The sequence below is a fragment of the Macaca mulatta genome, chromosome 11 (assembly GCF_049350105.2).
Source record: "Macaca mulatta isolate MMU2019108-1 chromosome 11, T2T-MMU8v2.0, whole genome shotgun sequence".
Lineage (NCBI taxonomy): Eukaryota > Metazoa > Chordata > Mammalia > Primates > Cercopithecidae > Macaca > Macaca mulatta.
In genome coordinates, this window is record NC_133416.1 from 116,301,160 (window position 1) to 116,329,046 (window position 27,887).

The 27,887-nt window shown below is 44.6% G+C and overlaps 1 protein-coding gene across 7 annotated transcripts in view; it reads left to right on the forward strand.

Moving 5' to 3' along the window:
• The window catches only part of ACACB (acetyl-CoA carboxylase beta), a 170,154-nt gene that overhangs the window by 46,655 nt on the left and 95,612 nt on the right, over window positions 1-27,887 (forward strand). For all 7 annotated transcript variants that reach the window (XM_077954887.1, XM_077954888.1, XM_015152720.3 and 4 more), the window contains 9 exons: window positions 6,634-6,766; window positions 10,579-10,717; window positions 14,569-14,678; window positions 15,034-15,115; window positions 16,873-16,971; window positions 19,074-19,183; window positions 19,297-19,407; window positions 22,564-22,773; window positions 23,395-23,565. In XM_077954887.1, the coding sequence (XP_077811013.1) occupies window positions 6,634-6,766; window positions 10,579-10,717; window positions 14,569-14,678; window positions 15,034-15,115; window positions 16,873-16,971; window positions 19,074-19,183; window positions 19,297-19,407; window positions 22,564-22,773; window positions 23,395-23,565 (1,165 nt within the window). The remainder of the gene's footprint in view (window positions 1-6,633; window positions 6,767-10,578; window positions 10,718-14,568; window positions 14,679-15,033; window positions 15,116-16,872; window positions 16,972-19,073; window positions 19,184-19,296; window positions 19,408-22,563; window positions 22,774-23,394; window positions 23,566-27,887) is intronic.

Here is a 27,887-nt window from a genome sequence, read left to right on the forward strand (position 1 = left end):
TAATTATATCAAAAAGACACCTGTACTATTCACAGCACTATTCACAGTAGCAAAGATACGGAATCAACCTAAGTGTCCATCAACAGATGACTAAAGAAAATTTGGTGTATATATATATATATAAAAATTTGTTTATGGCTCAGTAGTATTCTCTTGTGTGTGTGTATGGTGTGTGTGTATATATATACACATGTATATATGTACATGTATCTATGTATTATATATAATGTGTATACACATATATGGGTAAGTGTACATATATGTACATATATACATGTATCTATGTGTGAGTATATATAGATATGTACGTATATGTGTATACATGTACACATATATACACACACCAGGGAATACTAGTGTGCCCCCAAAAAGAATGACATGTCTTTTGCAGCAACATGGATGCAACTGGAAGCTATTTTTTAAAAATTATTTAATTAATTATTTAATTATTTAATTTATTTTAAATTAATTTCTTTTGAGACTGGATTATGAGACTGCCTAATTTTTGTATTTTTTGGTACAGATGGAATTTTGCCATGTTACCCAAGCTGGTCTCGAACTCCTGGGCTCAAGCAATCCACCCACCTCGGCCTCCCAAAGTGCTGGGATTATAGGTGTGAGCTCCCGCACCCAGCCGAGGCCATCATCTTAAATGAAATAAGTCAGAAAGTCAAATACCACATATTCTCACTGTGGGAGCAAGATAGTGTTTCCACATGGATGTAGAGTATGGAATAATAGACACTGGAGACTTGGAAGGATGGGAGGAGAGTGGGATGAAATACTACCTATTAGACACAAGGTGTACTATTTGAGTGATGGTTACACTACAAGTCCACACTTCATCACTACATAATATATCCATGTAACAAAACAACACTGTACCCGCTGAATTTATACAAAAAAGAATGGGGAGAGTGGGTGGGTCGGGAGCAGGCCTTGGGCTTCATGGAACCTGAGCAGACGAGTGGCCTGCTGCTCTTCCCGGTTAGGTTAGGAGATCAGCTGCATCTCTGCATCACTGCACTGAGTGTAATATAGCACTTACTCTGCACCAACACTGCCTTTTACTTACTAGGTCTTGATGTATTTAATCCTCAGAACCTTATTTAACCTTTATTTCTATATATTGACTTATGAATGAAGTATGTGTTATTATCCCCATTTTACATATGGGAAAGTGAGTGTTTTGCCAAAGGGGCACTGGAGTGGCTGTGGCTTTGAGTGTTCCTGTTACAAAATAAATAGCTTTATTCTTATTGAAAATAACACATCATTGCAGAACATTTTGTAAAACATAGCAAAGAGGTAGCGGCTGTTAATACTTCAGCATTTTTTCCCCCAGATCAGGGGTCTGTCTGTAAATGATGTTCCTTGGGTTGCATCTCTTTTTTTGTAAATAAATAAAGTTCTTCTCTCTTTTTTTTTTAAGGTAGAGTTTCACTCCGTTGCCCAGTCTGGAGTGCAGTGATGTGATCTTGGCTCACTGCAACCTCCACCTCCTGGGTTCAAGTGATTTTTGTGCCTTAGCCTTCCCAGTAGCTGGGACTACAGGCGTGTGCCACCATGCCCAGCTACTTGTATTTTTTAAATGTGAATGGGGTTTCACCATGTTGACCAGACTGGTCTCAAACTCTTGCCCTCAAGTGATCCGCCCATCTTCGCCTCCCAAAGTGCTGGGATTACAGGCGTGAGTCACCATGCCCAGCGTAGCATTAACCTTTTAGAAGCTAGAAAGTAGATGAATGAGTGGTCACTGGCTTAAGGCTGAGTCCTAATGGAGCAGTGAGGAAAGTTGGGGACCCCTGGCCATATGTACCATAGAACCCCCAAAAGGCATGGTGTCTGGCAGCAAGGGATGCCCCTGGAGCTGAGGGGTAAGGAGGGTACCAAAATGAGAAGGACTGGGTGGAAGACTCCCAGGTCCCCTCCCCTGTCTCCTGTGGCGGGGGCTGTCCACTTCAACCCCAACAGAAGGCAGCAGTTCAAAGGGACATATAGAGTGTCTTGGGAGAGGGGATCGACAGGCACAGTTGAGGGCATGGGGCCTATATCCCAAATAGGAAGATAAGGGTCCGAATAGGTACTGAATGCTTAGAACTTCCCCCTTCCCCTCGGGGCTCCAGGCTGACCTTTACTGTCCAGGCAGAAGACTGGAAAACTTCTCCCTGGGGAATCTGGCGAGAGAGAGAGAGAGAGAGAGAGAGAGAGAGAGAGAGAGAAAGACACTGAAGATACTGACTCAGGGGATCCCCAGCACACAGCCCCTCCTACCTCACCCTACATTGAGCACAGGGTCAACCAGGTCCACCACAGTCTTAGAAATTCTGTTCTCACTCATAGTCACAAGGTTGGAACCAAAACTTCCCTGACATTTGGGTCCAGTTTCTTTTTCTTTTTTTTGAGACAGAGTTTTGCTCTTGTTGCCCAGGCTGAAGTGTATTGGCACCATCGCGGCTCACTGCAACCCCCGCCTCCCAGGCTCAAACAATTCTTCTGCCTCAGCCTCCCGAGTAGGGGGGATTACAGGTGCGCACCACCAAACCCGGCTAATTTTTTGTATTTTTAGTAGAGGTGGGGTTTCACCATGTTGACCAGGCTGGTCTTGAACTCCTGAACTCAGGTGATTCACCTGCCTTGGCCTCCCAAAGTGCTGAGATTACAGGCGTGAGCCACCGCGCCCGGCCCTGAGGTCCAGTTTCTTATATATGAGTCAAGGTCCAAACCAGCAGACGCAGGAAGCTTGGAAGAAACAGAAACTACGCTGGAGAAGAGAAGCTTAAAAAGCTCTCATTAATATCCTCGTTGAGGTCAGACAGGATGTTGCACTCATAGGAAGAGGATGCTATAACAAAGGGAACATTTGCAGGCCAAAAACAAGTTCGTAGACATCAAAAACATGATAGCAGAAATGAAGAACTCCACTGAATGTTTAGAAGATGAGGCTGAGAAAATCAACCAGTGAGTAGAAGAAGAGAGCGAATAGGAGAGGGGAAAAATACATAAACCAGTAGGCCAGTATAGGAATTTCAACATCCAAATATAGGACTTTGGGAAAAAATAGAGAAAAAAAGAGGTAAGGACATCAGCAAGGATGTATTTGTTTCTTTTCGTTGTTGTTGTTTTTTGAGATGGAGTCTTGCTCTATTGCCCAGGCTGGAGTGCAGTGGCGCAATCTTGGCTCACTACAACATCCGCCTACTGGGTTCAAGTGATTTTCCTGCTTCAGCCTCCCGAGTAGCTGGGATTACAGACACAGACCACCATGCCCGGCTAATGTTTGTATTTTCAGTAGAGATGGGGTTTCACCATGTTGGCCAAGCTGGTCTCTAACTTCTGACCTTAAGTGATCTTCCCACTTCAGCCTCCAAAAGTAGGGATCACAGGCATGAGCCACCATGTTCATCCCATCAGAGAAGTATTTGAAGACAAATTCCCAGGATGGGAGTTTCCAGATTGAGAGGGCCTGAGAGATGTGCAGCCTCATTGGTGGAAGCAGACACACACCTGAACCCATCACTGTGAAATCGTAGAGTTCTGGGGACGGAGGGGCGTTCCTATAAGCATCTGGATATGAAAAAACAGGTCACCTACAAAGAATCAGGGATCAGAATTACTCTCGTTCTAGCAGCCTCTAGAAGCCACAACACAATGGCACAAGGCTTCTAAAACTCTGAAGAAGGTTTTCCTTCCTGGAATTTCTTTTTCTTTGGGATAGAGTCTCGCTCTGTCGCCCAGGCTGGAGTCCAGTGGCGTGATCTCAGCCCACTGCAACCTCCATCCCACGGGTTCAAGCGATTCTTCTGCCTCAGTCTCCCAAGTAGCTAGAATTACAGGTGCACGCCACCATGCCTGGCTAACTTTTGTATTTTTAGTAGAGATGAGGTTCACCATTTTGGCCGGGCTGGTCTCAAACTCCTGACCTCAAGTGATCTACCCACCTCAGCCTCCCAAAGTGCTAGGATTACAGGCATGAGCCACCACGCCTGACCCTCCCTAGCATTTCGTACACAGCCAAGCAGTAAGGCTGAATGTGAGGGCAGGAGAAAGGCTGAAGTGCAATGGTGTAATCCTAGCTCACTGCAGCCTTGACCTCCTGGGCTCAAGCAATCCTCCTACCTTAGCCTCCTGAGTAGCTAGGACTACAGGCAGGTGCCAGGCAATATGCCTGGCTAATTTAAATTTTTTTTTTTTTGAGATGGAGTCTGACCCTGTTGCCCAGTCTGGAGTGCGGTGGCGCAGTCTCGGCTCACGGCAACCTCCGCCTCCTGGGTTCAAGCAATTCTCCCTCCTTGGCTTTCCAAAGTGCTGGGATTACAGGTGTGAGCCACCATGCCTGGCCCTGAATAGCCTTTCTTAGAAAGCTACTTGAGGATGTCTTCCACTGAAACCAGAGGGTAAACCAAGGAAGAGCAACACACAGGAGACAGGGAACAGGGGATTCAACATAGACTCAAGGGAATCTCCAGGGTGATGGTGATGAGGAAGCCCAGTCAGGAACAGGGCAGGGTAATTGAGGGCATCTTGTCATGCACCCTGCTATTTTACCATCTTGTTAAGTGGATGAAACTACTGGAGGATATGCCCCAGTGAAACAAGGGAGTCTACCAAGAAAGAGAGCCACCCAATCTCCCAACTTAGGAATCCAACCACAAGGAAAGGCAAAGGGAATTCTAGGGATGTCAGCAAAGGGAAGCCCCAAAGCGATGATGGTGTAGGGGCCTAGAGGACAGCCAAGTACCTTTGGAAGGAGAACAGAGGCCTCCAGGAGAGATGTCACCAGTGGAAAAAAAAAAACAGAACTGATCAATTATTTATTATTATTATTTTTAGTGAGATGGGGTCTTGCTATGTTGCCCAGGCTGGTCTTGAATTCCTGGGCTCAAGCAGTCCTCCTGGCTTGGCCTCCCAAAGTGCTGGGATTACAGGTATGAGCCACCTCATGTGGCCTGATCAATTATCTTATGTGTACTGGGAATCTATTAGGAGGAGTGGGGTGATTTAGCAACAGGTGCAAGGAACACTAAGTAAAGGAAAAAAATCATTAACTCCAGGAAAAGGCAAAAAGGAACTAAAATCTGGTACACTGCAGCTCTCGTATGTGAATAATGATCACAAACTTCATATGTGAATAATGATCACAAACTAGTAAAACATTGAGTACCCGGTTTGCCAAATTACAGTGGACTTCTATGGTATTGACCAGCTGGTGGAGGGGAGCTGATGGGGTGGCCTTGTGAGAGAACTAAATTCACATCTCTCAGGATGGGAAGGCCATAGATGCTGTCTGACATGGATGACTCACAAGATTGTATACACATGTTGTTTAGGACTATGGAGATGTGTAATTGCTAGAAAAAATCAGCATCAATTTCCTCTGGTGTGGAGGGACAGGGCAGGAAACCTGTTTTGTTGTTAAACATTTAAAAAATTGTTTTCAGTTTTCTAAAGAAATTTTGTGGGCTGGACATTGTGGCTCATGCCTTATAATCCCAGTGTTTTGGAAGGCCGAGGTGGGAGGATTGCTTGAAGCCAGGATTTCAAGACCAGCCTGGGCAACAAAGTGAGACCCCTGTCTCTACAAAAAATAAAATTAAAAAACTTCTGAAATACAAATGTAGAAAAGTACATGAAATATATTAATACTGTGTAACAAGTCTGAACGATTAGAATGTGTGGACTTCTTCCCTGATCATAAAACTCTCACCCTTGTTAGAAGTTTTTTAGTATTATTTGGGTTCCTAAATGATGGGCATGTAAAGTCAAAATTAACTTAGGATTTAAAATCTAAACATCCACCCTGGGACAGGTAGAAGAAACTGCTGCTTCTAGTTCATGTGCTGGCCTTAGCTGGCCTCTTATGGTGCTTTCAGTTGGGTACAGTGGTTCATGCCTGTAATAGCAATGCTTTGAAAGGCTTTGATGTCACTTGACTTCAGGAGTTTGGACCAGCCTGGGCAACACAGTGAGACCCCATCTCTACAAAAATGTTTAAAAATTGGCTAGGTGGCCAGGCGCAGTGGCTCAAACCTGTAGTCCCAGCACTTAGGGAGGCCGAGACGGGCGGATCACAAGGTCAGGAGATCGAAACCACCCTGGCTAACACAGTGAAACCCCGTCTCTACTAAAAAATACAAAAAACTGGCCGGGCGAGGTGGCGGGCGCCTGTAGTCCCAGCTACTCGGGAGGCTGAGGCAGGAGAATGGCGTAAACCCAGGAGGTGGAGCTTGCAGTGAGCTGAGATCCAGCCACTGCACTCCAGCCTGGGCGACAGAGTGAGACTCTGTCTCAAAAAAAAAAAAAAAAAAAAAAAAAAAATTGGCTGGGCTTGGTGGTGCACCTCTGTGATCCCTGCTACCCAAGGAGGTCGAGGCTGCAGTGAGCCACGATTACACCACTGCATACCAGCCTGGGTGACAGAATGAGATCCTGTCTCAAAAAAAAAAAAAAAAGAAGGTGCTTCCTGCCCTTGAGCCTCCTTGTAAATTGCTTCAGGGGCTCTGGAGAGCAAGTGCAAAGCAGAGGGGCTCTGGTGCACTTCGGCTTCTCTGCTCCACTGGCTTTATAGGTGCTGAGCTCTGAGTCCCGGGCTTCTTCCGTCATGCACGTCTGCCCCTCATTCTTACTCTGCAGGCCGAGCATGTCGGGACTCCACCTGGTGAAGAGGGGACGGGAACACAAGAAGCTGGACCTGCACAGAGACTTTACAGTGGCTTCTCCCGCTGAGTTTGTCACACGCTTTGGCGGGGATCGTGTCATCGAGAAGGTACAGACGGGTCTCGGCACTCTGGGTAGGGTCCGGTTGGGGTGCAGGGGCCCCTCCTCTCAGCTGGAGGTGGGAGATTCAGGTTCAGGCTCAATCTGAATCAATCTGAATCTCTGCCTGCTGCAGAGAGGGGGTGGGGGGGTTGAGGGCCACACTCTTGTGACACCCAGTGCTGGGTGCTTGACTTCATGAGCTTTTTACCCTCGCAACAGCCCAATGCAACAGGTGCATCGCTCCCATTCACAGATGGGGAGACTGAGACCTCTGGGCGTGGTCAGGAAGCTCCTGCAAAGGACTCTGGGTGCTTTTGGGAATGGGGCCACTTTCTACTGAATGGGAAGCATAAGTCCAGCTGTGCATTCCTGAGGTTTGTAGCTGCTTCGAGGAGAGGAGACAGACTGACTAGAATGGCAGTAAGGGAAGGGAAGTAGCTGAGATTTGCCAGTTCTGAAGGCTTTTCACATTGTCTCCTATACCATCTGCACAAGGCCCTGGGTCATCCATACTGTTTGATGATCGCCATTGTATTCGTGGAGAAACTAGTATTCAGAGATTTGATGTTAGTTGTCCAAGATTAGGTAATTAGTAGGAGGTGGAGCTGGGATTTGAACCCAGGCCAGTTTGGCTCTAAGACCTTGTTCTTTTCCATTTTACTGGAGAACAGGGTCATAATAATAATACCAATCTCAGTGACAGCTGCCATCAATTGAGGGCCTGTGCTGGGGTAGGCATCCTGTCCCCTGCTTTACACCATTGCATCTTATTTAGCCATTCCCTCAGCCTGGTCAGTGGGTATTGTTTTACAGATGAGGAAACCGAGGCTTAGAGAGGGAAGATTGCTTGCCCAGTGTCAGAGCTGGGCTCCAGAGCTCACACCCTCAACCCAGCACACTAAGTGTAGTATTGAGTGGTAGAGACTCATGCAGGATGCAGGTTCCAAAACCTGGCTGCCACTGGTCGTTTTTTATTTTATTTTTTTAAGTTTTCATTTTTATAGAGATAGGGTGTCACTCTGTTGCCCAGGCTGAAGTGCAGTGGCACAATCATAGTTTGCTACAGCCTCAACCTCCTGGGCTCGAGTGATCCTCCTGCCTCAGCCTCCTGAGCAGCTGGGATTATAGGTGTGCACCACTATGCCTGGCTAGTTTTGTTTTTTATTTTTCTAGAGATAGGGGTCTCATTATGTTGCCCAGGCTGGTCTTGCACTCCTGAGCTCAAGTGATCTTCCTTCTTTGGCCTCCTAAAGTCTTGGGATTACAAGCATAGCCACCGTGCCACGCCTGGCCTTTGCCAATAGTCTTGATGGTTGAAAATACAGATTCTTCCACCCTGCTCCAGACCCTTGGATTTAAACTCTCCTGGGCGGAGATCCAGAAGCTGCATTTTTGTCACACTCGCCAGGAGACTGTTTTGCACTCAGCACAGTTGGTGGCTAGTGTGGAATTCTCAGGAGCCCAGAGAGGCTCGGGCGGCCACAGAAGGGCTCAGCCCAGTGCTGTTGTACTTTCTGGCTTAGGAGTTGACCTTGGCTTGCCTTCTCTTGTACACTCCTTTTGGGAAAGCTGCTGCTGTGGGGATTAGAGCCGCAAGCTGGCCCGCAGCAGCCTCTCCCCGATGGGGCTCCCACATTTGTTGCACTAGAACGTATGGGGCCAAGGGAAACTGTGTAATTCTGGGATCATCGAAGTCCTTCTCTGTTGACCAAGCCTTGCTTTGATAATCGACTGAGAAAGCCAGAGCCCAGCCATTTCATCATGTCTTCCCAAGAGGCATTTTTTGACAGGGTAGAAGAACATTTCACCTGAACCAGAAACCCTGAGGTCAAATTCTAGTGCTGCCACTCATGGGCTGTGAGATCTGAGTTCAGTTTCCCCTTCTGTAAAACAGAGGTGATCACATCCCAACTCTCTAATGAGACTTACCCTTCAGGAACGTCTTGAAGATTAGACAGCAATGAAGGAGGCCTTAAAATGATGAAATTGCTATGTAAGTCAAGCTTTGAAGCCATATGCCTAATTTTTTTTTTTAAACAAGAAAACTAGGGGCTGGACATGGTGGCTCACATCTGTAATTCCAGCACTTTGTGGGGGCAAGGTAGGAGGATTGATTGAGTCCAAGAGTTTGAGACCAGCCTGGGCAACATAGCAAGACCCCATCTCTAAAAAAAATAAAAAAATTAGCTGAGTGTGCTGGTGCATGCCTTTAGTCCCAGCTACTCAGGAGGCTGAGGCAAGATGAACTTGAGGGGTTGAGGCTGCAGTGAACTATGATTGCACTACAGCCTGGATGACAGAGACTGTGTTAGTTTGCTCTCACACTGCTAATAAAGACATACCCGAGACTGGTAATTTATAAAGGAAAGAGGTTTAATTGACTCACAGTTCTGCATGGGTGGGGTGGCCTCAGGAAACTTATAGTCATGGTGGAAGGAGAAGCAAACACATCCTTCTTCACAAGGTGGCAGCAAGGAGCAGTACTGTGCAAAAGAGGGAAAGCCCCTTATAAAACCATCAGATCTCACTCATTATCAGGAGAGCAGCAGCATGGGAGTAACCGCCCCCATGATTCAATTACCCCCCACCGGGTCCCTCCCATGACACGTGGGGATTATGGGAACTACAATTCAAGATGAGATTTGGGTGGGGACACAGCCAAGGCATATCAGAGACCCTGTCTCAAAAAAACAAAACAAAAGAAAACAACAAAAACCTAGAACTTTGGCTTTATTTTTTAAAGACATGGCCAGTTATACCTCTTCATGTGGACATAAAGCTCAGAGAGGGAAGGGGTGTTCTCAAGGCCACACAGCAAGTTCATGACGCAACTGGGAATTGAAACCAGGACTCTTTCTGTTGCTCTCTGCGGTTGCGGACAACCAGCATTGACCACTGTTCCTCCTTACCACATCTAAGACCTTTAGCCTTTAGAATGCACAGACAGCCATGAGGGCAGTTCAGAGAACAGGTCAGACTGTGGAAAGTTCAAGTCCTCACTCTGCTGTGTGACCTGGGGCGGGTGCATGAGCTCCTCTGAGTTTTAATAGTTTAACCCCCAAATAGAAATAATAGTGAAAGCTCTTTCAAAAGGCTGATGTGAGGATGAAATGAAATAAGGCAGGTAAAACACATTGTACTGTAAAACATCAAAAAGTGTTAAGGGTGATCACGATTACACCAAAGGAATAAAAAAATCATTCACTGGGCCTGGCACAGTGGCTCATGCCTGTAATTCCAGAACTTTGGGTGGATGAGGTGGGCACATCATTTGAGCCCAGCCTGGGTTTGTGTTCAAGTTCAGGACCAGCCTGGGCAACATGACAAAATCCTGTCTTTGCAAAAACATAAAAAAAATGAGCAGGATGTGGTGGTGTACACTTGTAGTCCCAGCTACTCAGGAGGCTGAGGTGGGAGGATCACTTGAACCTGGAAGGTTGAAGTTGCAGTAAGCTGTGATTGCACCACTACACTCCAGCCTGGGTGACAGAGCAAGACTCTGTCTCAAAAAAAATAAATATATAAAATAAAAAAATATATATCTATGTATTTCATCCAAACACCCATCCATTCATCTATCCATCCATCCATCCATCCATTCATCCATCTATTTGATGATCCATTCATGTGGCTGGCAGAATTTGAGCTCCTGCTCTGTGCTGGGATGTGTGCCATGGAAATGCATAGAAATACCAAGAGGAATGCTGTGTCGCAGGGGCTGCAGGAGGCTCTGCAGCTGTGAGGTGGACTCGGGGTAGCACGTGGCCCCCAGCACAGGTAGATGTGCATCTTCAGCTCCTTCCTTGTCTTCCCGTGCAGGTGCTTATTGCCAACAACGGGATCGCCGCCGTGAAGTGCATGCGCTCCATCCGCAGGTGGGCCTATGAGATGTTCCGCAACGAGCGGGCCATCCGGTTTGTTGTGATGGTGACCCCTGAGGACCTTAAGGCCAACGCAGGTACCTGGGCCTTGACCCTCTCCTCCCGCCGTGCCCCATCCTTGCCGCCCTCGCCTCCTTCCCCTGTGCCTAGGCAAGTCCATCCTGGACTCCAGATTGTCAGGACCTCTCATGAGTCTGTATTTATTTGTCCTTCCTTCTTTATTTAATTAAAACGTCTGCTGACATCAAGAATGACTGTGCCTTACAAAAATGCAAATGGTTAACATGCAGAGGAAATTGGATCTTTGAGAAATGTTGTGTTCTAGCAGACTGGGGGCTGTTTCTACTGGTGTTTTCCTGCAGGTATTGTATTCTAGCAGACTGAGGGCTGTTGCTCCTGGTGTTTTCCTGAAGGAGGATGTAATTGTATTTCAATTACTTGTTCATTCTTCCGTTCATTTGCCTGAGTTTTTTTTGTGATGAATCATTCTATAAACAACTGTTGGATGATTTACTTTTTTCCTGAACAGTCTTATCCTTTTATAGGCTCTACTCCCCACAGCAGCCAAAGTGACCTTTTAGAAACATAACTTATTCTGCTGTGTTTTCTGAAGGTTGTTAAAAACAAAAACCTTGGCCAGAGTGGTGGCTCGTGCCTGTAATCCCAGCACTTTGGGAGGCTGAGGCGGGAGGATTGCTTGAGCCCTTGAGTTTGAGAGCAGCCCGGGCAACATAAGACCCTGTCTCTACAAAAAATAAAAATAAAAAAATAACTGGGTACAGTGGCATGCACCTGTAGTCTCAGCTACCCAGGAAGCTGAGGTGGGAGGATCGCTTCAGCCCAGGGGGTCTAGGCTATAGTGAGCTGTGATTACACCACTGCATTCCAGCCTGGGAAACAGACTGAGACTCTGTCTCAAATAAAACAACATAAACCTAAAAGCATAACTCAGATCCGAGCACAGTGGCTCACGCCTATAATCCCAGCGCTTTGGGAGGCCAAGATGGGCGAATCACTTGAGGCCAGGAATTTTGAGACCAGCCTGCCCATTTCTACTAAAAATACCTCCCAAAAATTAGCCGGGCATGGTGGCAGGTGCCTGTAGTCCCAGCTATTCAGGAGGCTGAGGCAGGAGAATTGCTTGAACCCAGGAGGCGGAGGTTGCGGTGGGCTGAGATCACCCCACTGCACTCGAGCCTGGGTGACAGAGCAAGACTGTCTCAAAAAAAAAAAAAAAAAAAAGCAAAACAAAAACCAACATAAGTCAGGTCTTCAGGTCTTTTCATGCTTCTTCTTAAAATGTGTCAGAGGCTGTATGCTCTTCCCAGTAGTAGCAACCTCAGCACCATCCCCTAAGCCTTCCTGCCCCAAGCTCTGCACAGACATGGCCTCATTTGTTACTTACAGCTCTGTTTTACAGATGGCACAGTTGAGGCACAGGGACGTGAATTTATCACTTGTCCAGGGTCACACAACCGTCATGTGATGCAGGTGGGATGGGAACCCTGGTCTGAGCTCAGAGCATTATCCAGTGGGTCCTCCCGTCTTGGTTAGTCTAAAATTCAAGATTCTCACCGAGGCCCATAAGTCCCCTCCTGACTCCATCTCGAACCTCTCACCCTCCATCAGCCGGGTACCAGTCACGCTGGCCTCTGGCGGCTCCTGGGCTTGTTGCAGAGTCTTGGTACCTGCTGGATCCTCTATTGAAGGTGCTTCTCCCAGAGCCCTTTGTGCAGTGGACTCCCTCCCCACCCAGTCTGTAGGTCTCAACATGATCCTTGCATCTCTCTCAGAGAACCTCATTTATTTTCTTCCTATCACTGACCTGAATCTGTAGTTATTGTGTTTATTTTCTTGTTCATCTTCTCCAACATAAAAGAAAAACTGGATGAGGACCAGGTAGCGTGTCTGGCCGCTCCCTTTGTCATCTCTGGAATCTCACCATTCGCCAACATTTCTGTGTTTGATAAATGTAGGAGGCAGGCAGGCCGGAAGGAGCAGCTCTGGGGTTTCTTTCTGTGTTTGCATATAAAGTGCCGCAATCTTCAATTTCAGGATCGTAGCAAATTTCATAGTACAGATGTCCCAACCCCTGTGTTTGGATTGAGTCTAACTTTTCCTAGTCCGAAACACTGCTCAGTGGCTGTCATCTGACTTTGGCCTCATTGATGTGTGGGTTTTTGTTTGTCTGTTGTTTTTTTTTGAGATAGAGTCTTGCTCTGTTGCCCAGGCTGGAGTACAGTGGTGCGATCTTGGCTCACTGCAGCCTCTACCTCCCGGATTCAAGCAATTCTCGTGCCTCAGCCTCCCAAGTAGCTGGGAGGCGTGCACCACCATGACCGGCTAATTTTTGTATTTTTAGTGGAGACAGAGTTTCACCATGTTGACTAGGCTAGTCTTGAACTCCTGACTTCTGGTGATCTGCCCGCCTCAGCCTTCTAAAGTGCTGAGATTACAGGTGTCAGCCATTGCACCCAGCCAACGTGTGGTTTTTTTAAGGACATATTCTTAGATGTGGAATTTCTGGCTTACAGAGCGTGAGTATTTTAAAATCGAAATATTGCATTATGTTCAGCCTTAAAAAGGAAGGAAATCCCGTCATGTGTTACAACATGGATGAACCTTGAGGACATTGTGCTGGTCCCAAAAAGTGAAATAAGCCAGTCACAAAAAGACAAATACTGCATGATTCCATGTATAAGGGGTAACTAGAGTAGTACAATTCATAGAGAGAGCGAGAGAGAGTGTATATCGTTGGTTGCCAAGGACTTCAGGGAGGGAGAAAAAGGGAGTTGTTGATGAGTATAGAGTTTCAGATCCATAAAATGAAAAAGTTCTAGACATCTGTTTCATGATATAAATATACTTCACTATTGAACTGTACACTCAAAAATGGTTAAGATAGTAAATTTTACATTTTTTTTTTTTACCATAATTTAAAACTCTGATTGTATTTTTGTTTGTTTGTTTGTTTGTTTGGGGTTTTTTGAGACAGGACCTTGCTCTGTCGCCCAGGCTGGAGTGCAGTGACATGATCACAGCTCACTGTAGCCTCGACCTTGGAGGCTCAAGTGATCCTCCTGCCTCAGCCTCCCAAGTAGCCGGGACTATAGGCATGCACCACCATTCCTGGCTACTTTTTTTTTTTTTTTTTTTTTGTAGAGACAAGGTCTCCCTTTATTGCCCAAACTGACCTTGCATTCCTGGCCTCAAACAATCCTCCTACCTCGGCCTCCCAAAGTGCTGGGATGACAGGTGTGCACCACCGCACCCAGCCCTATTGTATTATTTAATGGTAAAACAATATTAAGATAAACTTTAAATAGGAAATATTTTTAAAAACCTACCTCTAATCCCACTCTGTTGACAGATTACTTCCTTTGTCCTTCGTTCCCTTCCAGGCCTTGTCCAGAGACACATCTGTTTCACGTAATTAAAATCATATTTCATTTTCTTTAAATTTTCTTCCTTTTTTTTTTTTTTTTTTTAAATGAGACGGAGTCTTGTTCCATCACCCAGACTGGAGTGCAGTGGCATGATCTCAGCTCACTGCAACCTCCACCTCTTGGGTTCAAGCAATTCGCCCACCTCAGCCTCCCGAGTACTTTGGATTACAGGTGCCTACCACCATGCCCAGCTAATTTTTGTATTTTTAGTAGAGACAGGATTTCACCATGTTGACCAGGCTGGTTTCGAACTTCTGGGCTCAGGCGATCTGCCTGCCTCAGCCTCCTAAAGTGCGGGATTATAGGCATGAGCCACCATGCCCAGCCTTCTCTTTACATTTTCATACATGTTTGTCCGTTGTTGCCATAGAAGTCTGCATGGTTCTGCTTTCCATGGCTGTACACAGTCACATCTTGTAATGTTCTGCCATTGACATCCGTCTGTCAGCAGTTCCTTTCTTCTTGCTCCCATTTAATTTCAGAGTACATCAAGATGGCGGATCAGTACGTCCCCGTCCCAGGAGGGCCTAATAACAACAACTATGCCAACGTGGAGCTGATTGTGGACATTGCCAAGAGAATCCCTGTGCAGGTAGACGGACCAGGGTGCCTGAGTGTGGTCTCTGAGTGTGGGGTGATGCCCCTTGGTTCTAGTTCAATTCCACAGTTCACAAGGGGCGGAGGGTCCAGGTCCCACAAGGCTCCAAATTCCTGGGCTGACATAACAGAAAAGAGTGTTCAAGTGATGCGAAGCACATTCTTTTTTAAAAAAAATTTTACAGACAGGATCTCGCCGTGTTGGCCAGGCTGGTCTTGAACTCCTGGGCTCAAATGATCCTCCTGCCTCGGCCTCCCAAAGTGCTGGGGTTACAGGTGTGAGTTACTGTGCCCGGCTGGGAGGCATATTCTTGAAGGAAGATTGTTGCTCACCCCTTTCTGTGTTGCAGGCGGTGTGGGCTGGCTGGGGCCATGCTTCCGAAAACCCTAAACTTCCGGAGCTGCTGTGCAAGAATGGAGTTGCTTTCTTAGGTAGAGTGTATCCCCATCAGATACATGGGAATTGGGGCGTTGCTGGGACATTCTGCTGGGTCTGGCCCTCTTTCTACTCCTGTCCTGTAAAGCAGAGGTCCCTTTGATTTCCCACCTCACACTTTCATTGTGAGGAGTGAGTGAGTCCCAGGGCGGAAGGGCACACAGCTAATCTGCCAAGTCATGGAATTAGGAACTGCCCGCTTTTCAAAGGAAGACACACAGGCAGCCAACAAGCATATGGAAAAAAGCTCAACATCACTGATCATTAGAGAAAGGCAAGTCAAAACCACAGTGAGATACCATTTCTTGGCAGATTCTGATGAGATTGTGGAGAAAAGGGAACGCTTATGCACTGTTGGTGGGAGTGTAAACTAGTTCAACCATTGTGGAAAGCGTATGGCAATTCCCCAAAGAGCCAAAAATAGAACTGCCATTTAACCCAGCAATCCTGTTACTGGGTATATACCCAGAGGAATATAAAATCATTCGACCATAAAGACACATGAACACGAATGTTTATTGCAGCACTATTCACAATAGCAAAGGCATGGAATCAACCTAAATGCCCATCAGTGACAGATTGGATAAAGCAAATGTGGTACATATACACCATGGAATACTACACAGCCATCAAAAATACTGAGATTATGTCTTTTGCAGGAACATGGATGGAGCTGGAGGCTGTTATGCTTAGCAAACTAACAGAAGAACAGAAAACCAAATATTACGTGTTCTCATTTATAAGTGGGAGCTAAATGATGATAATACATGGACACAAAGAGGGGAACAGCAGACGCTACTTGAGGGTGAAAGGCGGGAGGAGGGAGAAAAGCAGAAAAATAACTATTGGGTACTAGGCTTAGTACCTGGGCGATGAAATAATCTGTATCACAAACCCCTGTGACATGAGTGTACCTGTGTAACAAATTTGCACATGTAATTATATCCATGTCCTTGTGTAGTTTAGGGGAATCATTTACTATCATGTAATACATCCCTGCTTCTCCTTACCTGTGGGTCTGAAAACAGTCTTGCCCAAATGTGAAGCAGCTCAGTGCGGATCAATACCTGATATTCACCTGAGGCGCAGCCGGGAGTCCCATGCCCATTGACATTTTCTTTGTCTGTGGGCTCTGAGTGCATATGGGCATCTATCCTGTCTGACAGTCACCCAGGACTCTTATTATCAGTCTTAATTCCTCTGGAGGTTGATGATCCAGCCCACTGGACAAATCCAGCCCATGGCTTACCTTTGTAAATAAAGTTTTATTAAAACATGGTCGTGCTCATTCATTTATGTATTGCCTATGGCTGCTTTCACCCTACACTAGCAAAGTTGAGTCATTGTGACAGAGACCTGCAGGCTCACAAAACTGAAAGTATTTCCCATCTGGCTCTTTATAGAAAGACTTTGCTAACCTATGGTCCGGCTCTTTGAGCTCCTAGCTTACCTCTTTGATCTAGCTTTCTGCCTCCCCGCCAAAGTGTATTTTGTGTATGCCACTGTAGCCTAGGTTGTAACTCACAACAGGTTTACAATCCACATGTGTTGAAAGTTGACTGATGCAACAGCAGACTAACAGACTTTTTCTTTCCCTAACGTGAGGTTAAGCTCCTTGAAAGCTGGAACCAGAGAATTTTCTCTGTCATCTTCTCCTCACCTGGCCCCACCACCATGCACTCGGTCGGCACTCAGCCTCGAGGGTCTTGTGACTGACCAGATTCTGCTTCCCTTCTTGTCCCCAACTCCTCAGGCCCTCCCAGTGAGGCCATGTGGGCCTTAGGAGATAAGATCGCCTCCACCATTGTCGCCCAGACGCTGCAGGTCCCAACCCTGCCCTGGAGTGGAAGCGGTAAGGGACCCTGAGCTTCCCTCTGGGGGAGCTTCTCAGCCCAGTCTTGGTAATGTGAACAATCAGGGTGACAGAAGTATGCTTGTAACAATTCTTTCTGTTACAAATGTTACTTTTAGTTTTTAGTCACTAGCAAAATATTTTAAAATTTTAAGTTAGTAAACAAGTGGTATAATTTATTGTAGGCAATTTAGAAAACACAAGAGATACAAAAAAGAAATGGAAATCATTCATAATCCTATGACCCAGTGTTGAACATGTATTACACTGTGGGTATCTACCTTTCTAACATTTTTCTTGGCATATTATTTAAAAAAAAAAAAAAAAAAAGACAAATCTTAGTCAGTGGCTCAGGCTCATGTTTGTAATTCCAGTGCTTTAAGAGGCTGAGGGAGGAGGATCACTTGAAGCCAGGAGTTCAAGACCAGCCTGGGCAACATAGCAAGACCCCATCTCTAGACAAAGTAAAAAAAAAAAAAAAAAAAATTAACTGGTTGTGGTGGTGCATGCCTGTAGTCCCAACTACTCAGGAGGCTGAGGCAGGAGGATAGCTTGAGCCTAGGAGGTTGAGGTTACAGTGAACTATGGTGGCACCACTGCACTCCACCCTGGGTGATGAGACCCTGTCTTTAAAAGGAAACAACAACCCATCCTACATTTCCTAGTTTGTGACTTTTTTTCCCCACTAATGAATATCTTTCTATGTAAAAAATATACTTTATACCATTTAAGATGCCTGCATAGGATTATTATGTCTTACGGATGTATCATAATTGACTTAACAGTCCTCATAGTTAAATAATTTAGATTGTTTCCAATTTATTTTTTCTTTCTTTTTTTCTTTTTTTTTTTTGAGACGGAGTCTCGCTCTGTCGCCCAGGCTGGAGTGCAGTGGCGCGATCTAGGCTCACTGCAAGCTCCGCCTCCCGGGTTCACGCCATTCTCCTGCCTCAGCCTCCCTAGTAGCTGGGACTACAGGCGCCCGCCACCTCGCCCGGCTAATTTTTTTTTTTTTTTTTTTGTATTTTTAGTGGAGGCAGAATTTCGCCGTGTTAGCCAGGATGGTCTTGATCTCCTGACCTTGTGATCCACCCGCCTCGGCCTCCAAAAGTGCTGGGATTACAGGCGTGAGCCACCACGCCCAGCCTATTTTTTACTGCACTCCAGCCTGGGCGACAGAGCGAGACTCCGCCTCAAAAAAAAAAAAAAAAAAAAAAAAAATATATATATATATATATATATATATATATATATTCAAAGGAATGGAGCTTTGATAATCTTACAGCTAAATTTATGTGTGCATTTTAATAATTTTCTTAGGATGAATTCATAACAGTGGAATTTCTAGGACAAATTAAAAAATAAGTAGGACAGTCTCAGAAGTTTCCTATTAAATTTGATTTTTTTTCCCCTAAAAGTTGAACTTTAAATTTGGGATGGAAAATTTACTTTCATTTGTTAAATCTTTGCATGGTTTTGGGAAATAATTATTCACATATAAATGATTCCATAATGTAGAATTGGGATTTTTTTTGGATTTAGATTGATATGGCTGTTGTTGGTAGACTCAGTCTGAGTGTCTTTCCTTTTTTGTTGTTTTGTTTTTGAGACAGGGTCTCACTCTGTCACCCAGGCTAGACTGTAGTGGCATGATCATGGCTCACTGCAGTCTTGACCTCCTGGGCTCAAGTGATCCTCCTGCATCAGCCTCTCCAGTAGCTGGGGCTACAGGCCCATGCCACCATGCCTGGCTAATTATAAACATTTTTTTGTAACGACAAGGTCTCACTATGTTGCCAGGGTTGGTCTTAAACTCCTGGGTTCAAGCGATCCCCCCACCTCAGCCTCCCAAAGTGCTGGGATTATAGGCATGAGCCACCGGGCCTGGCAGTTAGTTTCTTAAGCTTGATTTCTCGTTCAAGGTTGGGTTAGTTCTTGAGGAAATGAAAAGCCATTGTGAGAAGCTGAAGGGAGCGTCTGTATTCCACTGGTCCAGAAGCCCAGGTCTGGCACTACGTCAGGAGGGAGAGGCCCTGTGGTTTCTGGGTTGTGTGTGTTTCTCCTGGATTTGGGAGGAATCAGCTTTCTTTGTGACTCTCCAGGCCTGACAGTGGAGTGGACAGAAGATGATCTGCAGCAGGGAAAAATAATCAGTGTCCCAGAAGATGTTTATGACCAGGGTTGTGTGAAAGACGTAGATGAGGGCTTGGAGGTAAATGCAGAGCCTGCGGGGGCCGGGGGGGCCGGAACCGAACTGCCTCTGTCCTGGTAGCGGTTGGCAACTGGCTAACCTCTAAAGAGGTCTGTTTGTCCCTTTGCATCCAGGCAGCAGAAAAAATTGGTTTTCCATTGATGATCAAAGCTTCTGAAGGTGGCGGAGGGAAGGGAATCCGGAAGGCTGAGAGTGCGGAGGACTTCCCGATCCTTTTCAGACAAGTGAGCAGTTCTTGCTGTGTCTTTTCGCATCTGTCTTTGGGAATTGTTTGTGGGCTGCCAGATTATTTCTCTTAGCGTTATTCTGTGACTGTCAAGAAGACATTTGTAGGAGCTGGATGTATTGTTGTATCGTATTTTGCAACAAATGTGTACATTTTTACTCAGAAAAGCCCATGGTTTTGTGTTGATCTTGACAGCATCTTTTAGGTAGTTCAGGTCTATAAATCAGGGTATCTAGAAATGATTTCAGAGATACAGGATCAAAATAGCTGTTTGTGACAATTTTGGCCTATAGAGGAATGGCATATTTTATAAATTTTAGTACTCTTAGTATTTCTAATGTTTGTAGATGATCTATTTTATTTTATTTTTGAGACAGAGTCTCACTCTGTCATCCAGGCTGGAGTGCAGTGGCACGATCTCAGCTCACTGCAACCTCGGCCTCCCAGGTTCAAGTGATTCTAGTGCCTCAGCCTCTTGAGTAGCTGGGATTACAGGCGTGTGCCACCTCACCCAGCTCATTTTTGTCTTTTTAGTAGAGACAGAGTTTCACTATGTTGGCTGGACTGGTCTCAAACTCTTGGCCTTGAGTGATCCGCCCACCTTGGCCTCCCAAAGTGCTGGGATTACAGGTGTGATCCACTGCGCCCTGCCTGATCAATTTTAACTGTAGGAACAAATGGCATATATACTTACTGGTAGCTAGTTTTCTTCTTTTAAAACGTTATGTCTGTTATTAGCAATGTTTAGAAAACATTTATACTGACAATCTTCCCATTCTTAAAGCTAACTATTTTAATATTTCTAGGTTTTCTTCTAGACCTTCTTCATATGTATATTTTAAAGAACTGTATTCAGTCTACACAAAATTTTGTTCTGCATTTAAAATATTTCAAATTGTAGATCATGAATATTATTATGTTATTCCAGCCCTGGCAATTATTTTGATGATTACTCAATATTTTATGTGTGGCACTAGCCTTATTTATGAAACCTTTCCTTTTTTGTTAAATGTTTAGCTTATTTCCACTTTGTTATTATGAATAATAACACTATAGTATAATATGATATTTAGTACTATAAATAACACTTAGCTATTTTTTTTCCTCTTCTGAATTTTTTTCTTGGATAAAGACTTGGGGAGAAAGACTTAGTTAAATAGCATGCACTTTACATGCACTTCCATTTTTCTTTTTTTTTTTTTTTGAGACAGAGTCTCGCTATGTCGCCCAGGCTAGAGTGTGGTGGCACGATCTCTGCTCACTGCAAACTCCGCCTCCCGGGTTCACGCCATTCTCCTGCCTTAGCCTCCCAAGTAGCTGGGACTACAGGCGCCCGCCACCACGCCCAGCTAATTTTTTGTATGTTTAGTAGAGACAGGGTTTCACCATGTTAGCCAGGATGGTCTCGATCTTCTGACCTTGTGGTCCGCCCGCCTTGGCCTCCCAAATGACTGGGATTACGGGCGTGAGCCATTGCACCCAGCCTTTACATGTGCTTTCAAATGCATATCAGTACATTGCTTTCTAGGAGTTTTACTGATTATACCACTCTTGGTATAATATGTGAGTGTTGTATAAAGCAGCAGTTTCACTATCGCTGTATCTCTGTTGGAGTATACAGGTGTTTTGGGGATTTGGGTGGGGGGAAGAATTGATATTAAAAGGCAAGTTGAAGCAGCAGTACAAAAAATTCATGTCTATCCTTCACCCAGTTTCACTCGTTAATATTTTTCATATAACTTTGCAACTAAGAGATTAACGTGGGCACTTTTCTGTTCAGTAAACTCCAGACTAGATTGAATTTCATCAGTTTTTGCACTAATGTCCCTTTCCTGTTGCAGGATTCATTCCTGGATTCCATATTGCATTAGAGGTCATACAGATTTTAAAGCTTTTTTGCTTTTTAAAAATAGACTTTATTTATTAGAGCAGTTTTAGGGTCACAGCAAAATGGAGCAGAAAGAATAGAGAGTTCCCACATACCCCAGGCCCTCATGTGCACACAGACCCCCAAGCTTTTTTATTTTACTTACATGAGTGCACTATGAATATGTTCGTCATGTAGAGAGTCAATCAAGTCAGCAATGTGTTAAGAATAAAAAAGGAAAAACCCTTTTCCCCCATCACCTTCCGACTTTCCTTTCTCAGATGTAACCACTGTTAGCAGCTGCCGGGGGGGTCTCCTTTCAGCACCGTCACTGTATATACTTTTACATAGACATTCATACAGTTGTTTTATTATTTTTTGCGTGAGTTCATCCCATACATTATTGCAAATTACTTTTTTAAAACTTAATTTGTCTTAGAAATCATTGTGCATGAATACTTTTCACATTGTCTTTGAGAATCTCTAGAAGACATGCCTATAAAACAATGCCTTTCAGCTCTTAACAGGATGAAGTAAGTTTGTCCTTAGATTCCAGCCGGGAGAGCTAGCTGAGAAAGTGCAGTAAGTGGAAGAAAAAGACAACCACAGATTAGTGTGTTTTGGTCCCATTTTCATTCAAAGAAACTTTCTATGTATGTGTCGCTATATGCATAGAAGAAAGCCAGTTTGGACACCAAACTCTTAACAATACATTATCTTTAGGGGATGTGATTGTGGGGAGATTTTACCATTTCACAAAGTTTGACTTAAAAAGAGAATATGTTGCAGGTAGTGACTATCTGGGACTGGTGGTGCAGATGATAAGGGAATTTACCAAGACAATTGTAGGTAAAGAAAGGCAGATTTATTGGAGGAAGTATGAAAATATGTTGCAAGATTGCAACAGGCAGCACAGCCAAGAAGGGGCTATCCTCAAAGAGGCAAGGGCTGGTGGGAGGTTTTATAGGGTGGTGCTGGAGGAGGGGCTATGAGGTTGTTATGTCCTGGGGTTGTTTGTGATTAGTCATCTCTTAAAGCAGTTGTTCATTGTTCTTTCCCACCTGGGGCCGTCCGCCACCTGGGGCCCCTTTCTCATTACTTACTGTGGAGTCAGGACTCCACAGAATATTATATCTTTGAGACAACAAAAGTAAAAGATCAGCAGAGTCCTGGATGAGTACCCTAAACACATCACTGCCTTTGTTTTATGTTCTCTCCTGAGAACTTCCAGAAGCTTCCAGAGCTGGTTTCCCCATGAAGATCAGGCTGCTCTGCTTCCCCCGACAGGTACAGAGTGAGATCCCAGGCTCGCCCATCTTTCTCATGAAGCTGGCCCAGCACGCCCGTCACCTGGAAGTTCAGATCCTCGCCGACCAGTATGGGAATGCTGTGTCTCTGTTTGGTCGCGACTGCTCCATCCAGCGGCGGCATCAGAAGATTGTTGAGGAAGCACCGGCCACCATTGCCCCGCTGGCCATATTCGAGTTCATGGAGCAGGTACACTTCTTAGAGCCCAGGCAGCAGCTTCAGAGAGAGCTGTCTCAGCTTAGAGTCAGGAAGAACTTTCTATGGTCAGTGTGGCCGGTTGGTGGCATGGGTGCCTAACAGGAGGGAGGAGGGCCCATTCCAGAGGTGATTTCAGCATCACACAGGTTTATTGGATTAGCCAGTCTGTGAACTCCCCAAATATTTCTTTTCTTTTTTGAGACAGAGTCTCACTGTGTTGCCCAGGCTGGAGTGCAGTGGTGCGATGATAGTTCACATCAGCCTGTAACTCCTGGGCTCAAGTGATCCTCCCACCTCAGCCTCCCGAGTAGCTGGGACTACAGGAATATGTCGCCATGTCTGGCTAATTAAAAAAAAATTGTTTTTTGTAGAGACAGAGTCTTGCTATGTTGCCCAGGCTGGCCTTGAACTCGTGGCCTCAAGTGATCCTCCCGTCTTGGCCTCCTTAAGTTCTAGGGTGACAGGCATGAGCCACCACACCTGGCCAGTCCCAAAATATTTCACACATAGCAGGTGCTGAGTCTGCATTTGGTGAAGGAACTGATAGTCACCATTTACAGTTCCCTGAAAAGACTTCTGGAACGCCCTTGGCCTCTTTCTGTTTCTTCACAGTGTGCCGTCCGCCTGGCCAAGACCGTGGGCTATGTGAGTGCAGGGACAGTGGAATACCTCTACAGCCAGGACGGCAGCTTCCACTTCTTGGAGCTGAATCCTCGTTTGCAGGTGGAACATCCCTGCACGGAAATGATCGCTGACGTCAATCTGCCGGCTGCCCAGCTACAGGTGAGAAAACGGGCTCAGGGCCTTGGGACTTCTCCGCCCTGGGTCGGGGGTCCATGTGCTGCTCCCATTAGTCCATCGCGCCCATCTCTTGGCTGACTGTCCCAGGGGAATGACTGGCCAAAGAGCACTTTGAGAAATCTGTAAAAGCTACAGTTCTCCCTGGGAAAATATCTTCTATACAATTTCAGGGCATTCACAGACCTAGAGAAATGTTTCTTAACCTTTTTGTCATTATCACTCCCTGCAAGGATCCTTTGGACACATTTTATATCCTAATCCCTTCTTGTGAAATTTTAATATCACAGATATACCACATATCTGTTTGGATATTATAGATATATCTGTGCTTTATTCATGAAAAGAGTGAGTTTTTTTCACTCCCAAGAACAAATATTTGTCTCTTCAGAGGCAGTATCACCCTTGTTAAGAATATGTGACCCAGAGTTATAAACTCTTGGGTTAAAGGGAACTCTAAATTTTTTTTTATTTTTAATTTTTATGGGTATATAGTAAGTATATATATTTACAGGGTGCAAGAGATTTTTGTTTTTGTTTTTGTTTTTTTGAGACAGAGTCTTGCTCTGTGGCCCAGGCTGGAGTGCAATGGCACTATCTTGGCTCACTGCAGCCTCCGCCTCCCAGGCATGCAGTGTGTAATAATCACATCAGAGTAAATGGGTATCCGTCCCCCTCCAGCATTTATCCTTTCTTTGTGTTATGGTGTTGTGAATATTCCAATTATACTCTTTTAATTTTAAAATGTACAATAAATTATTGTTGACGGTAGTCGCCCTGTTGTGCTATATCAAATACTAGGCCGTATTCATTCTATTAATCACTACATTTTTGCACCCATTAACCATCCCCGCCTTCCATGCCCCTCTCTCTTCCTTTCCAGCCTCTGGTAGCCATCATTCTACTCTCTGTGTCTGTGAGTTCCGTTGTTTTAATTTTTAGCTCCCACAAATGAGTGAGAACATGCAAAGTTTGTTTTTCTGTGCCTGGCTCATTTCATTTAACATAATGTTTTCCAGTTCCATCCATGTTGTTGCAAATGATGGTCTCATTCTTTTTTCATGTCTGAATAGTATTCCATTGTGTGAAGGTACCACATTATCTTTTTTCTTTCTTTCTTGTTTTTGAGATGGAGTCTCACTCTGTTGCCCAGGCTGGAGTGTAGTGGTGCGATCTCAGCTCACTGTAACCTCCACCTCCTGGGTTCAAGCAATTATCCTGCATCAGCCTCCCTAGTAGTTGGGATTACAGGTGCATACCACCATGCCCAGCTAATTTTTGCATTTTTGGTAGAGATGGGGTTTCACCATATTGGCCAGGCTGGTCTCAAATTCCTGACCTCAGATGATCCGCCCACCTCAGCCTCCCAAAGTGCTGGATTACAGGCATGAGCCACTGTGCCCAGCCTGTACCACATTTTCTTTATCCAATCATCTATTGATGGACATTTAGGTTGATTCCAAATCTTGGCTATTGTGAATAGTGCTACAGTAAACATGGGAGTACAGATATCTCTTCGATATACTGATTTCTTTTCTTTTCAGTATATGTTTAGCAGTAGGATTGCTAGATTGGTGGTTCTACTTCTAGTTGTTTTTTTTTATTATTATACTTTAAGTTCTAGGGTACATGTGCACAACGTGCAGGTTTGTTTCATATGTATACATGTGCCATGTTGGTGTCCTGTACCCATTAACTCGTCATTTACATTAGGTATATCTCCTAATGCTATCCCTCCCCCACCCCCTTCCCACAATAGGCCCCGGTGTGTGATGTTCCCCTTCCTGTGTCCAAGTGATCTCATTGTTCAGTTCCCACCTATGAGTGAGAACATGCGGTGTTTGGTTTTCTGTTCTTGTGATAGTTTGCTGAGAATGATGGTTTCCAGCTGCATCTATATCCCTACAAAGGACACAAACTCATCCTTTCTTATGGCTGCATAGTATTCCATGGTGTATATGTGCCACATTTTCTTAATCCAGTCTGTCATTGATGGACATTTGGGTTGATTCCAAGTCTTTGCTATTGTGAATAGTGCTGCAATAAACATACATGTGCATGTGTCTTTACAGCAGCATGATTTATAATCCTTTGGGTATATACCCAGTAATGAGATGGCTGGATCAAATGGTATTTCTAGTTCTAGATCCTTGAGGAATCACCACACTGTTTTCCATAATGGTTGATCTAGTTTACAGTCCCACCAACAGTGTGAAATTGTTCCTATTTCTCCACATCCTCTCCAGCACCTGTTGTTTCCTGATTTTTTAATGATCGCCATTCTAACTGGTGTGAGATGGTATCTCATTGTGGTTTTGATTTGCATTTCTCTGATGGTGAGTGATGATGAGCATTTTTTCATGTGTCTGTTGGCTGTATGAATGTCTTCTTTTGAGAAGTGTCTGTTCATATCCTTCACCCACTTTTTGGTGGGGTTGTTTGCTTTTTTCTTGTAAATTTGTTTGAGTTCTTTGTAGGTTCTAGATACTAGCCCCTTGTCAGATGAGTAGATTGCAAAAATTTTCTCCCATTCTGTAGGTTGCCTGTTCACTCTGATGGTAGTTTCTTTTGCTGTGCGGAAGCTCTTTAGTTTAATTAGATCCCATTTGTCAATTTTGGCTTTTGTTGCTGTTGCTTTTGGTGTTTTAGACATGAAGTCCTTGCCCATGCCTATGTCCTGAATGGTATTACCTAGGTTTTCTTCTAGGGTTTTTATGGTTTTAGGTCTAACATTTAAGTCTCTAACCCATCTTGAATTAATTTTCATATAAGGAGTAAGGAAAGGATCCAGTTTCAGCTTTCTACTTATGGCTAGCCAATTTTCCCAGCACCATTTATTAAATAGGGAATCCTTTCCCCATTTCTTGTTTTTGTCAGGTTTGTCAAAGATCAGATGGCTATAGATGTGTGGTATTATTTCTGGGGGCTCTGTTCTGTTCCATTGGTCTATATCTCTGTTTTGGTACAAGTACCATGCTGTTTTGGTTACTGTAGCCTTGTAGTATAGTTTGAAGTCAGGTAGTATGATGCCTCCAGCTTTGTTCTTTTGGCTTAGGATTGTCTTGGCAATGTGGGTCTTTTTTGGTTTCATATAAACTTTAAAGCAGTTTTTTCCAATTCTGTGAAGAAAGTCATTGGTAGCTTAATGGGGATGGCATTGAATCTATAAATTACCTTGGGCAGTATGGCCATTTTCACAATATTGATTCTTCCTATCCATGAGCATGGTATGTTCTTCCATTTGTTTGTGTCCTCTTTTATTTCACTGAGCAGTGGTTTGTAGTTCTCCTAGAAGAGGTCCTTTACATCCCTTGTAAGTTGGATTCCTAGGTATTTTATTCTCTTTGAAGCTATTGTGAATGGGAGTTCATTCATGATTTGGCCCTCTGTTTGTCTGTTACTGGTGTATAAGAATGCTTGTGATTTTTGCATCTTGATTTTGTATCCTGAGACTTTGCTGAAGTTGCTTATCAGCTTAAGGAGATTTTGGGCTGAGACGATGGGGTTTTCTAAATATACAATGATGTCATCTGCAAACAGGGACAATTTGACTTCTTCTTTTCCTAACTGAATACCCTTTATTTCTTTCTGTTGCCTGATTGCCCTAGCCAGAACTTCCACCACTATGTTGAATAGGAGTGATGAGAGAGGGCATCCCTGTCTTGTGCCAGTTTTCAAAGGGAATGCTTCCAGTTTTTGCCCATTCAGTATGATATTGGCTGTGGGTTTGTCATAAATAGCTCTTATTATTTTGAGATACGTTCCATGAATACCAAATTTATTGAGAGTTTTTAGCATGAAGGGCTGTTGAATTTTGTCAAAGGCCTTTTCTGCATCTATTGAGATAATCATGTGGTTTTTGTCTTTGGTTCTGTTTATATGCTGGATTACGTTTATTGATTTGCATATGTTGAACCAGCCTTGCATCCCAGGGATGAAGCCCATTTGATCTTGGTGGATAAGCTTTTTGATGTGCTGCTGGATTCGGTTTGCCAGTATTTTATTGAAGATTTTTGCATCGACGTTCATCAGGGATATTGGTCTAAAATTCTCTTTTTTTGTTGTGTCTCTGCCAGGCTTTGGTATCAGGATGATGTTGGCCTCATAAAATGAGTTAGGGAGGATTCCCTCTTTTTCTGTTGATTGGAATAGTTTCAGAAGGAATGGTACCGGCTCCTCCTTGTACCTCCGGTCGAATTCGGCTGTGAATCCATCTGGTCCTGGACTGTTTTTGGTTGGTAGGCTATTAATTATTGCCTCAATTTCAGAGCCTGCTATTGGTCTATTCAGGGATTCAACTTCTTCCT